At 44.2% G+C, this 13903-nt stretch overlaps 1 protein-coding gene across 6 annotated transcripts in view; it reads left to right on the top strand.

Moving 5' to 3' along the window:
• Positions 1 to 3500: 3500 nt before the first annotated feature.
• Positions 3501 to 13903, top strand: part of TSC22D1 (TSC22 domain family member 1) — a 131180-nt gene continuing 120777 nt past the window's right edge. For all 6 annotated transcript variants that reach the window (XR_006779504.2, XR_006779503.2, XM_045796770.2 and 3 more), the window contains exon 1: positions 3501 to 6787. Coding sequence is in view for 4 of the 6 variants with exons in the window: in XM_045796770.2 (XP_045652726.2) it covers positions 3918 to 6787 (2870 nt within the window). In the remaining 2 variants the exon portion in view is untranslated. The remainder of the gene's footprint in view (positions 6788 to 13903) is intronic.

The following is a 13903-nucleotide window of genomic DNA, read 5'->3' as shown; positions in this document are numbered from 1 at the left end:
TTTTTTTTTTTTTTTAATTAAAAGGTGGTAACATAACACCTGGCTGTTCAAGTGCTTCTGCTTGTTTTAATGTACTTATATTCAGGTATTTCTGGTCCCAGCAATGCTGGCAACTGAGAGATACAGAGAGGTTTTTAAAACTCAGGTTTCCAAAATTGCGGAGTTGCTCCTTATAGCTTAGTGGGGCTTGATGCAACCTAAACAGGAATTTGAAAGTGATTTGGCAAACAAAAATGAAATACCTTTGAAAAGGCCGTATTTTCTTATGACTTACGTTCTCCAAACTCTTCCTTTTAAAAGAAATAATATTACTCCCCCGCCCACCCCACCCCATCAAAACAGCCAAAATGATACCCTTTACTACTGGTTATCAGAACAAGTATCTGCTTTTATAGGGCTATCTCAACTCATTCTGTCAACTTCGGGTAAGACTTTATTATGTATCTTCTGCTTCTAACCATATCAGCACAATCACAGAGGTATTTAGGGTACAAGGGGGTGTTGAACTGTTGTTGTTTGGGGTAATTCGAAACTTGGACCCAATGCAACATTTTGAGAGATCAACAGCATTTTTTTTCACACTAGTCGAAAGAAACACATTTTGTCTGTCTACATTCCATTGCAGGTTCAGTTGGCTAGGATAGCTTCTATTTTCCATTCACAAACTGTTGAAATAGTTCAGATTTGCATTTCAACAAGGGATGGTGACCATTAACCACCCATTTCACCTGCAACAAGAACTGTTGGGTATTAAAAAAATTATTGTACAATACACCGATGGCCATGGGTATGTAAAAATACAGTCATTCACATATTCATGAATATCATAACACAAGTATGATCTTTTCAAATTTAGTTCATTTTTATTATCATATCATTTTCCATATTTGTGCGAACCTACTTTGTACCTAGCACAGAGCTCCACATTAGCAATTTAAAGTAAAAAAATGTAGTCTTGTGTATGGGTTCAGTGAGGGAGACCACAGAAAAAGCAACAACATATCATAACTTTGATACAGGATATGCACGAGATGTTAAGGGTGCATTTCTATTCAGTAATATGAGAATGGTGACATGCTGAGGGATGGAATGAAGACAATAGAGAAACCTAAAGGTAATGCACCGAATTGACAAGTAGATGTCTGTCAAACTGTGCAAGAGACTACAGCTCTTTATGCTTGAACAAGCTCCTGAAATAGGATTATAGATCTGTGAATTTGTGAGATTCCTAAATTAGAGGTCTAACCATAAAAGTTTAGTTTAGTCCCCCAACAGCCTAAATTAAAAAAATAAAAATTTCTCTCTAGGATTTTCCATATCAGTTTGTTGTTTAATTCCTGAGCGAGAAGTACATTCTTGCTTCGTAGTACATTCTAGCTTAGAGCTAGACGGGTAATGCTAGGGAAGCAACTTCCAGTAAATTGCCTCCAATCAAACCTAACATTGCTTCTGTAGAACTATGGTCAGACCATGCAGGGTTTTTTGTTTGTTTTGTTTTGTTTTGTTTTAACCGGATTTGCAGATGGCTCTTTTCCTTTTTAACCCTAAGAGGTGGTCTACATTTATCACTGCACTCGTGCTGCCACCAAGATTTGTTAAGTCAAATCTATGGGGGCTATAGCCTGGACAATTAAACGAAAAGACATCTCTGGTGGAGATAAGCTCCACCTGTTGAGGTCAATTAGTTTACAGGGCTAGGCGCCTTCTTCCCTCTAGGTAGGGATGGACTGCAAGCACGCCCTCTCCAGGGAAGAGCCTACCCCGGAGGAACTTGGGCAATCGATAGCAAACAGCTGCAACATCTGCCTGGCTAGCTCACCCCTGCCCGTCGAAGGGCGAGGGGACCGCATGGCAGCCACAACTGCACTGCACAAAAGGCAGCACAGCAACTATCTTGAGGACACTCCGGCCTCGAGTGGACCGCGCAGCTCCCGGCGCAGGGGCCTCCGCCTAAGGGGCGCGGGAGACACGGGCCGGGGGCGAAGCCAGGTGCGGCGAGGGGGAGGGGGGCTCCGCCACGCGCCAAGGAAGAAAGCCTGACTCATGTCGTGTCGTGGCGGTGGCGGCAGCGGCGGCGGGCTCCTGGGAACTGAAACTCGTGATGCTGTTGCTGCGGAGAAAAGCCTCATTACCCATTCCGCAGGCGGGGGTACACCACCCAGGGCGCGTACACCCGAGACCCAGGGCTCCAGCAGCCTCCGCGGGCCCCTCCCCGCCGCGCCCCCTCCCCTGCCGCGTGCACGCGCGCGCGCACCGGCCGCGTGTGAGAACACAGCGGACACACCTAACCTGCGCGCGCCCCGCACCCTGCCCCACCCCCACTCAGGCCGAAACTCACAGGCCTACCCGGATTCGCTCCCCAGACCGAAATTCCCCACCCCCACCACCCCCCGGCGTCGGCGCCTCCGCGAGCCTTCGGCAATTTCCGTCAGGACACTCAGCGCTCGGCAAGGCCCGAAGCCCCGCCGCCTCCTTCTCTGCCGGACCCGGCTTTATGTCTGCGGCGCCGGGGCGCATGCGCAGACGCCATCTTCCCTCCTTCCCTTTTGCTTGCCCCCTCCCCCCGCCACCGCCACCGCCTCCTCTCGCCGGCGGTCGCCCCTCCTCCTCCTGCGCTCGGGCGCTGGTCCCTCCTCTCCCGATGCCGCGAGAGACTGGGGGATACGGTGGAGCCGGAGAAGAGCACTAGTAACAACCATCACAGCCCCCTCCCCGCCCGCCCGCCGCCCTCCCTCGGCACCCACCCACTCACCCGCCCCGTTTGCCGACACCGACCAACCCCACCTCTCGTTCCTTTGAACGGCGTCGGCTGCAGTCGCTTGCACCAGCCCGTCTGGCCACCAACGCCGCCGAGGAGCCGCCGCTGCCTGCGGCCCCCTCCCGCCCGGGCCGCGGGAGCAGCAAGGGTGAGGACGAGCCGGCTGCGGAGGAAGAGGACAGGAGCGACTCGCACCCCTCCGCGCTAGCGCACATCCCGCCGCCCTCCGGGGAGGCTCGGGCGCCGGCCCCTTCCTCCCCGAGGACGTGTGCCGAGCCGAGGCGCCTGCCCTGAGGGAGGAAAATGCTCGGGCTCCATGGCTGCCAGTGATGGAGCTGTCCCTGGGCTCCCGCTGCCACTGCCGCCGCCGCGCCCCGGCCGTGCTCCGCGAGGACCCGGCGTCTCTGCGCGCCCGCCCGCGCCTCGTTGCTGGGCTCACCGTACCGGGCGCCCCGCCGCCGCCCCGCTCCGAGCCTCGCCGCCCCGGCCCCAGCCGCGGCCAGCGTTTGCTCACGGAACAGCCGCCGCGAGCCCAGGGGGTTTGAAAGGGTCCGAGGGGCGTGGGGGGAGGGCCGAGCGGGGACAGCGGGGCCGGGAGGGGAGGTTTGAGCGACACTGAGCTCGGGGCTTGCCGGCGGCGGCGGCCCTGAGGGTGGCGAGGGGAAGGCGACACTAGCTCCGCGCAGCCTTCGTGCAGAGCGACCGGGAGGGTTTTGCAGCGGCCGCCGCCGCGGCGGCGGGAGGAGGGGTTAGGTGGCTTCTGAGTTGTCCGGAGAAGGTGGGCATTTCTCGGTTTTCCCACCCCCTCCCCTTGTCTCCCCCTTGCCTTGTCTTCCCCCTCTCTCCTGCCCCGCACCCCACGTGAAGCGGAATATAAAGGGGGGTGTGAGACTAGAGGGGAAAGTGAATGGCGAAGGACTGAAGGGGTCCCCCCTTCGGGTCCCTGGCCGCCCTGTTCACCCTCGTTCATCCTCCCTTCCCGAAGCTCGCCCTCGAAGGCAGGAGCGGCCGGCGCCTTCGGCTGAGGAGGAGGAGGAGAAGGAGGAACCGCGCCGGGCGGAGCGTCAGGTCCCGTTTTCCTCCCCGGCGTCTTGAATACAAAGATTACGGTGCAGAAGGAAATTGCACTCGCCTCCTCCGCCCCCCGGTACCCAACACAATGCACCAGCCGCCTGAGTCCACCGCCGCCGCGGCCGCCGCCGCCGCCGCTGCAGACATTAGTGCTAGGAAGATGGCGCACCCGGCAATGTTCCCTAGAAGGGGCAGCGGTAGTGGCAGCGCCTCTGCTCTCAATGCAGCAGGTACCGGCGTTGGTAGTAGTGCCACATCTTCCGAGGATTTTCCGCCTCCGTCGCTGCTCCAGCCGCCACCTCCTGCAGCATCTTCTACGTCGGGACCACAGCCTCCGCCTCCACAAAGCCTGAACCTCCTTTCGCAGGCTCAGCTGCAGGCACAGCCTCTTATGCCAGGCGGAACTCAAATGAAAAAGAAAAGTGGCTTCCAGATAACTAGCGTTACCCCGGCTCAGATCTCCGCCAGCATCAGCTCTAACAACAGTATAGCAGAGGACACTGAGAGCTATGATGATCTGGATGAATCTCACACGGAAGATCTGTCTTCTTCCGAGATCCTTGATGTGTCACTTTCCAGGGCTACTGACTTGGGGGAGCCTGAACGCAGCTCCTCAGAAGAGACTCTAAATAACTTCCAGGAAGCTGAGACACCTGGGGCAGTCTCCCCCAACCAGCCCCACCTTCCGCAGCCTCATTTGCCTCACCTTCCCCAGCAGAGTGTTGTGATCAATGGGAATGCTCATCCACATCCCCTCCATCACCACCATCACATTCATCATGGGCACCACCTACACCATGGGCACCCCCATCCATCCCATGCTGGTGTGGCCAGTACATCCATTCCCGGAGGGCCAACCTCAAGTCCGGTATCCAGAAAACTCTCTGCCACTGGAAGCTCTGACAGTGTTATACCAGCTGCACCAACTTCTGCTGTCTCATCGGGTGGCTCACCTGCATCTGTAATGACTAATATCCGTGCTCCAAGTACTACCGGCAGTATAGGTATAAGTTCTGTTACTGGCACTAATACAGTGAATAATGTTAACATTACTGCTGTGGGGAGTTTTAATCCTAGTGTGACAAGCAGCATGCTTAGTAATGCTAATATAAATGCAAGCAATATTCCTAGTGCTGCTAGTGTGAGTGTCGGGCCTGGAGTTAGCAGCGGTGTTAATGTGAATATCTTGAGTGGCATGGGCAATGGTACTATTTCTTCCTCCGCTGTTGTTAACAGTGCCCCCAGTGCAGCTGCAGGGATGACCGTGGGATCAGTTTCAAGTCAGCAGCAACAACCAACAGTTAACACGTCAAGGTTCAGAGTTGTGAAGTTAGATTCTAGTTCTGAGCCCTTTAAAAAAGGTAGATGGACTTGCACTGAGTTCTATGAGAAAGAAAATGCCGTGCCTGCTGCAGAAGGTGTGGCAATAAATAAAGTGGTGGAAACTGTAAAACAAAACCCAGTAGAAGTGACTTCTGAGAGGGAGAGCACTAGTGGGAGTTCAGTGAGCAGTAGTGTCAGCACACTGAGTCACTACACCGAGAGTGTGGGCAGTGGAGAGATGGGAGCCCCCACTGTGGTGGTGCAGCAGCAGCAGCAGCAGCAGCAGCCAGCGCTTCAAGGTATGGCTCTTCAACAGATGGATTTCAGTAGCTCTGGCCCTCAGAGTATTTCTCAGTCACAGATCACGCAAGTACAATTACAGTCTCAAGAACTGAGCTATCCTCAAAAGCAAGGTCTTCAGCCAGTACCTCTGCAAGCCACTCTCAGTGCTGCAACTGGTATCCAGCCATCACCTGTTAGTGTGGTTGGTGTAACTTCAGCTTTAGGTCAGCAGCCTTCCATTTCCAGTTTGGCTCAACCCCAGCTGCCATATTCTCAGACAGCTCCTCCAGTGCAAGCTCCCCTTCCAGGGGCACCACCCCAACAGTTACAGTATGGACAGCAGCAACCGGCTGTTTCTACACAGATGGTCCCAAGCCACGGTAAACCAGTGACTCAGAATCCAGCTTCAGAGTACGTACAGCAGCAGCCGATTCTTCAAGCAGCGGTGTCCTCCGGACAGCCCAGTGCTGTGGGAGTGGGAGCAGGAACAGCGGTGATTCCTACTGCCCAGCCACAGAGTATCCAGCTGCCAGTGCAGCCCGCAGCAATCCAAGCACAACCTGCAGGGGCCTCTGGCCAGCCTGTTGGCCAGGCTCAGACGGCAGTATCGGTTGTACCTCCTGGCAGTCAGATTGCAAGTATTGGTCAACAAGCAAACATACCTACTGCAGTGCAGCAGCCCTCTACCCAAGTCACACCTTCAGTTGTCCAGCAAGGTGCTCCTCCATCGTCACAGATAGTCCCACCTGCTCAGACTGCGATTATTCATCAGGGAGTTCAAACTAGTGCTTCAAGCCTTCCTCAGCAATTGGTCCTTGCACCCCAAAGTACCTTGTTAACTGTGCCTCCCCAGCCACAAGGAGTAGAATCAGTAGCTCAAGTTTCGCAGCAGTTGCCTGCAGTTAGTCCTTTGCCCTCTGCTAGTAGTATTTCTGTTACAAATCAGGTTAGTTCAACCGGTCCTTCTGGAATGCCTTCTGCCCCCACAAACTTGGTTCCACCACAGAATATAGCACAAACCCCTGCCACTCAAAATGGTAATTTGGTTCCGAGTGTTAGTCAACCTCCCTTGATAGCAACTAATATAAATCTGCCTTTGGCACAACAGATCCCACTAAGTTCTACTCAGTTCTCTGCACAATCATTAGCTCAGGCAATTGGAAGCCAAATTGAAGATGCCAGGCGCCCAGCGGAACCCTCCTTAGTTGGCTTACCTCAGACTATCAGTGGTGACAGTGGGGGAATGTCAGCAGTTTCAGATGGGAGTAGCAGCAGCCTAGCAGCCTCTGCTTCTCTTTTCCCGTTGAAGGTGCTACCGCTGACGACACCCCTGGTGGATGGCGAGGATGAGAGGTAAGATCATGCCATATTTCTGCAGGCATTCAACAGATTGAAAGTTAATCTATTTAGTAGTTATGTATATGCACAACATTTGTCGAAAGCATTACCTATTTTTTCTTTTTGTATATGAAAATGCGTTTTCGTGGTAAGTTTTCTAGCGCAAGAGTGTTATGGAATGGTTTCAGAGTGGATAGCAAGTGGGTGTAAGTAATATGTAAACTATTTGACAGACTAGTTATTGAGCATTAAGTATAGGTCTGGGGGGCACCAGGTGGTTTTTGTTACTTATAAAATGCTTTTTAAAGAGATTTATTACGAACAGAAAATTTTTGCTAACCATATAATAGTAAATCTATTCATCTGAATTGCTAAAATCCTTATGATCATCTCTTGAAGGGGGGGGGTTGTGGTTCCCACGGTTGTTTCTCCTTTACTAGATTGGACAATCCTTTTCACTTCTGTGTTTGATCTTAGTCTGTGAAAGATAATGTTACCTGCTTTTCCTAGTCAGACATTATAGGAAAGATGACCTATCTGGGTTATATAGGTTGCCCTTATACTGTAATTGACCAACTTTTGTGAACTTATTTAATGGTCATTTTTTCTGAACAGAACAGGAATGGAAATCTTAAAAAGTATGTCGTGGGGAGGAGGGTATACACTGTCAAAATTACCAGATTTATCTTTGATAGTAGTATCCTGTGCGTTTTCCTTTTGTATAGTAGATCAAGGTGGTAGCCATTTTAAAGAGTAAGGAAAGTCTTGGAGGGTTGAATTTATAGAGGCATGAAAATAAGACTTTGTTCTCCTGATAATCTATTCCACCTGTTCCTTTCTTTGCCAAAAAAAAAAAAAAATACATAAAGCCAAAAATACAGTATTAAACCAGTGTTTTCGTAATTGAATTAGAAATAATGCTCTAAACATGCCATTGAATCAAATTGTGCCTTTTAAGCTGACTGCCTAGAAAAGTTGTGAAATCTCTAATGATTCTACATTGCTTTAAACTAAGTTGATTTTTAAAGGAATGTTCTTTTCACAGATTTGCTGGTCTGTGACTAACCTTGATCAAAATAGTATCATAGGAGTTAATGACAAAGGCTGTTCATTTTAACCATGGAACTTTGAATAAGCTCTGAAGACATTTAATTATTTTAGTACTAGTTGGATATTTTTGTGATTGAACTTTCATCAAACCAATTGGAAATTTATATTCTAAATGTGTATTTGTGGTTTTCACTTCGGAAAAATTGAGGGTTTTTCAAAAGAATTGCAGTTTTAGAAAAAGAACAAAAGCCAAATGTTGCAGTGAGATTTTCATGATATATATATTTTTAGTTACTTAAAAGTTGTAAAGGCATGGTTAATTGAAATACTTTAAAATCTTGTCTTTCAAGATTTTTATAATTTTTCCAGGAGTCGTGTAATGAAAACCTTGTTACCTAACCAAATGTATTCTGTATCATGTATACAAAACTGTACTTAAGAGGTAGACCTCTTCTAGGAGGTAGTTTCCTTAATGGTCCTATTATAATTATTGATAAAACTTTATTTGTTTCATATGCCAGTATTCACCTGTAATTGCTAATATTCACTATAATTTTAAAGAATTATTTACCCCAAATATTAATGTTTTTAAGTCTCAGGGGTGTGATTGAGTGAAGCCCCTGAAAATGAGGCATATTACGTGGATGCTAAATTCAGAGAAATAAAAGGTAGATGAAATACACAAGTGAAAACCACCCATTTTAAATTGAAACCTCCCATGATTTTTGTTAATTACCATTTGTGGTCTCCTGGCACGACTTTCTCCCTTTTTTTTCCCCTGGTGGCAGGGCCTGATAGAGCTTTCCACAACTTGCTTTTCTAGACAATTAAAGTCAGATGTTGCTACTTAGAACTAGGTTTTTAATTGTAGGGATAGAGGCCAGTTTAAGCTATTTAATACAAAATTAATCTTTACACATAGTAACTGAGATGAAGATTAATTGGGGCAAATTATGTAGAAAGGGTTTGGAAATAAAGGGACAGAACTGAAGTATGCTTAAATATTGGTGTGAAGTAACTTGAGTTGACTCTGCCTGTTTTGAATTTACTACGTATTTGAACCTTTGTTAACATCAAAGTTAAGTCATCAAAACCAGAAAATTTTTGTTTCGTAGGTATCCTTTAAATGCTGAAAAATCAAAATGTGTCACCCCTAAAATACCTATAAAGGTCTATAAGGATAAACATGTATATTATTTTCTTTATGATGTTTTACTGCAAATTTATTTCTTTTATCCCTGAAGTTTAGGAAAAGTTTTGTTTTAATTTGCCCTTGGAAGGGAATTTGAAAATACTTACGAGAAAAAAAAAATGATAATGATTAAAAAAATTCTTCTTACCTTTGCTTCTCATGATAGCTTCCATGTCACTTACATCTTTTGGGGTTTGGTCACCAGTTTCTCATGGGAGGAAGGGGTCATTATAATTTCAGTATTATGACTTAGAAACCATGTTAACAATGAAACTTTTTGGTGGTAAGGCAAATTTTAACACTTTAAAATTTAAAATGTTTATTAGGCATGTGGAAAATGCTTTCAGTTGATCATTGGGCAAGATGATAAAAATTAGAAACATGGGTCAGGCGTTCAGATTATGTATCTTGTTTTTTAAAATTCATTCTCATTAAGAAGGTCTTAATGTCTTAGCTTTTAACAGGAACTTAACCTTTATAACACAGGGAAGATATAGGTATTTCACACTGATTTGTAGTCTTTTGTGTTTTGCAACTATTAGTACAGCCTCTTATGTAAGATTGATCATACTTCTCTTCATCCTCCAAGACTCAGCTCAGATGTTCCCTCTGAAGCATTCCCTTTACCCAGGCAATGTTTTCCTAGCACTTTTTGTTGTTCCTCTATATAACGCAGTGCACACATTCAATTATAATTACCTGTCTTCCTCACAAGACTCTGAGCTCCTCAAGCGCAAGAACTAAATAAGTTTTGAATGAATTAATGAGCAGGCTTTTCTCTGCTTTTTCTGTCACTATTTAAAATTTATATTGTCTCATCATGAGCACAACTGTTAGAGATGCAGGATCATATAATTTATGCAGTAAATTGAGAAGAATAAAAAGACTTGCTTTTTTGCGCCTCTTTCACCTGATCACTGAGGTGAATTGATACCTATTTTCTAAATACAATGCCTGTTATGTAGTAGGCTTTCAAATTTTTATTAAAGAGGAATGAAAGTCTTCTTATCTATGAAATAGGAGTAATACTCATTTTGTCTACTTCTGAGGATGGTAGCATTACATAAAATATTTTAACTATAAAATACTAAATTATAGGCTTTAATTTTTATTTAAATTGTACCTGCGCAGTTTAAAGGGTCAAATAATTTACATGGTTAGATGATTTATTTTAGATGATTATTGTCATGTTTACCTCCTTGTCTGTGAACAACAACCTTATATTGCTACTGGATACGCAACATGGCTGGATGGTTAGAAGCATGGGCTCTGAAATCAGACTGTTTAGGTTTGAATCTTCCTCTGTCAACTGTTAGTTTTATGTAATATTGAATTACTTAACCTCTCTGTGCCTCATTTTGCTCATTTAAAAAAATGGGGATGGTAGTATTTACCTCATAGGGTTGTTATAGGAAGTGAATTTGGAAAGCCGTTAGAACTGTGTCTAACTCATATGCCGTGTATAGTGTGTGTTAAATAAAATGCTCTGTGCTTTTGTTTTGGTTTTATTAACTTCCTGGATAGAAAATGAAGATTTGACTTTTATCACCTCCTCAGCTGATCTCTTTTACCTCTGGTACCTCTTCTTAATAGTTATGGTTTCATCACTCTTGGTTATTCAATATTCTTGTAAAATATCACTTTTCCTGTCCTATACAATGTACTGCACTTGCCGTCCTCCTTCTACCTGACCCCAGCTATGTAGTACGGTTGTGTACTAGAATATATAGTATATATTTTTCTATATACTACTTAGCATATAGAAATGTTAGTAGGTACCCCCCCCCCCCCACCAAGTTTTCATCTATTTCCTCCAAATTGCCTTTCTCCCATTCTGTATGCCTTTCTCCCCATTTTTGCTTTGCGTTTTGTGACAGAGCCTTTCCTCAGATGTCTGGTAATTCTTGGTCGGCTCCTTGCACGTTAGGAGACTGAAGAGCTTATCTAGTCTCAGTGTGACTTGTTGACTGTTAGCTTTACCATAGGGTGATCTGGCTGAAGTTCAATGTCTCTGCCCCACCCCTGGCTTAGTTTTTGCTGTAATTATCACTAATTCAACTTTCCATCAAATGTCTCTTGAGATGTTCAGACATACCAGGTATTGTTATCAATTTTATCTTCCTGAGGCAGTCTCTCATGTCCCTCTGACCTCCATGCTGGACTGAGTGTCTTCCAGACTTGGGACACAACCATTATTGTGGGGTTCCCTTCACTTTCTCCTGTGGTTGGATTTCCATTTTGCAGTGATCCATGTTGTGTTCATTCTTGGCTTACTTGATGTTTTAAAATGGTTTTAGGGGTTTCTGGCTGGCTCAGTCTGTAGAGCCTGTGACTCTTGATCTCAGGGTTGTGAGTTTGAGCCCCATGTTGGGTGTAGGGATTACTTAAAAATAAAATCTTTAAAAAAATTGGTTTTAGTTTATCCTGACATTCATTTGATTATTTAGTTAGCTTAGGAATACTACATGTAAAATTGTATTATTTTATAATTTTGCTCCATTGCTTTCTAGCTTCCATATTACTTTTGAGAAGTCTGAAGTAATTCTGATTTCTCAAATATTGTATGTGACCTATGTGTGTATATGTTTCGTTTTTCTTTTTTTTCTGCCTTGTTTACCCTTTTCTCTCTTCCCCTCTCTCTTTAATTCTCTGAAAGCTTTTGAGATTGTATCTGTTTCCAGTGTTTGGAAATTTTACAGTGATAGGTCCTTGTGTAGGTCTCTTTTCATCCACGTTGCTGAGTACTTGGTGTGCCCTTTTAGTCTGGAAACATCTTTTAATTCTGCGACTTTTTCTTGAATGATGTCTTGATTATTTCTTTCCATTTTCTGTTTCTTTCTCAAACTCTTCTTATTGGGATAATGGATCTTCTTGACTTCTTTTCTAATTTTCTTGTGTTTTCCTATTTTCCATCTCATTTTTTTTTTTTTTTTGCTATACTTCTATTGAGTTCATATGTTATCATATTCCCAAAGCTTTTGTTTTTTGACTTGGCTCCTGTTAAATAGTATTTTGCTCTAATAACAGTAATACTTTCTCTTAGCTGTCTGAATATGTAAATGTTAATTATATTTTTTTAAAGATTTCTTCTCCTTGTGTGATCAGTGTCCCCCAAATTTGTTTTCTTAGTTTGTATTTGCTTTGGTCTTTATCTTTCATGTTCTAGAGCCTTTCCTTAGGTGGTTGGTGGTTGTGTTGTGAATGGGGAGGTAAAATGCTAATTAGAAATCCTCAGCGAGACTTTTAGCTTTACTGTGTAGTATCCGGGCTGGGATGTTTGGTTGGAGGACTTTTGATGTCAGTATCTTCATGTCTTTCTTTTGAGCTGGTTAGATTCCTTGTAGAAGGCTCTTTCTTGCTTGGAGGTGAAGGTTGTGGGGGACAGGAGGGAAGTTGGGTAAAAGGTCTTGGGGGAGTCTTAGCATCCCCATATATATATTTCTTCACTCAACATCCTTTTTTAAGTATGTTTTCCTGCCTACTGCTGTACCTGATTTTCTCAGTCTTGGGATATGGTGTTTTATATTCTCCAGACAATATATTTTCAGTTTTTTGTTGGGATTGGGGAAGGGCAGTTGGGATCAGTGGAGCTGGTTACTTCTTAAAAAGACTTCTAAACAATCTTCCTTATTTTAGCTGCCTCTCTCCCCCATATCCCACTTCGGATGTATGTGGTACTGCCAATTGCTGAGTCTTTTGGGGATTTTACAGTTTAAATTGCGTTTGTTCTTGGCTTTCTCCACTGTTTGCTAAAGATTTGATTTTCTAGTGTTTGCTAAGTCATTTGTCACTCAACCATCTGCTTTCCAGCTTCCAGATTTTTGTTGCTATTGTCTTTTCACTCGTTCTCTCAGTTTTTGTGGGCTTATGTCTTTATATCTTAAAAATTCATTTTTTGGGGTAATTTTAGTGGGTTTTTAGAAAAGGAGTATAAATTGTGTGTTTTTATAATTATATATCTACCCTAACTGTAGAATATTGCTCTATTAAATGTAAAGAATGATGCTAATTTTAATAAAAGTCCTTGCTCCCAGATTTGATCTATAACGAGGTACATAAATTTTAAGGGTGGAATTGCTTGGCTTATATCAAGTAGAAATAAGAATAGTGTATAACTCGGTATTTTGATTCACTGAAGTGATTAGAAATGTTAGGATTAGATTCAGTTAATATTTATTATCACATTAAACCAACTCACCAACCCTGTGAGTTAAGTTTTTTCTGTTTTACTGATGAATAAACTGAAGCTTAGTTTATTAGAGAGGTGGAGTTGTCTCCAGTTACATACATAGCAGTAGTAAAACAGCTAATATTAAAAGTCATTTTTCCAACTAAAAGTCTTTTGGTATTTCTACTAATAAAGCCAACAAGAGGTAAGGCTGTTGCCCATAAATAATATCAGAATGACTGAAAACCTGAAAAAAAGGGAGGCTTCTTTGATTTGTGTATTTATGCAAATAATAAAATTAACCATAGAACATACTGATGTTTACCTATAAGCCCTTGGTGAGCAAAAAGTGGTTCAAGTCATCACACTGATGTACCTGGAATGCAGTAGACATGCAAATGTTAAATGAATTAATTTTAGTATTTTTTTTCTTTTGAAAGTTGTATGAAAATTATCTTTTCAGGAAAACTATTTTAATTTTCTAATTTAAATTCAGTGTAGCTTTGGGGCGCCTGGGTGGCACAGCGGTTAAGCGTCTGCCTTCGGCTCAGGGCGTGATCCCGGCGTTATGGGATCGAGCCCCACATCAGGCTCCTCCGCTATGAGCCTGCTTCTTCCTCTCCCACTCCCCCTGCTTGTGTTCCCTCTCTCGCTGGCTGTCTCTATCTCTGTCGAATAAATAAATAAAATCTTTAAAAAAAAAAAAATAAAATAAATTCAG

This window comes from Ursus americanus, chromosome 10, assembly GCF_024610735.1.
Source record: "Ursus americanus isolate L20-20 chromosome 10, mUrsAme1.1.p, whole genome shotgun sequence".
Classification (NCBI taxonomy): Eukaryota; Metazoa; Chordata; class Mammalia; order Carnivora; family Ursidae; genus Ursus; species Ursus americanus.
The sequence above is the reverse complement of the archived record's forward strand: the minus strand, read 5'-3'. Positions and strand labels throughout refer to the sequence as shown.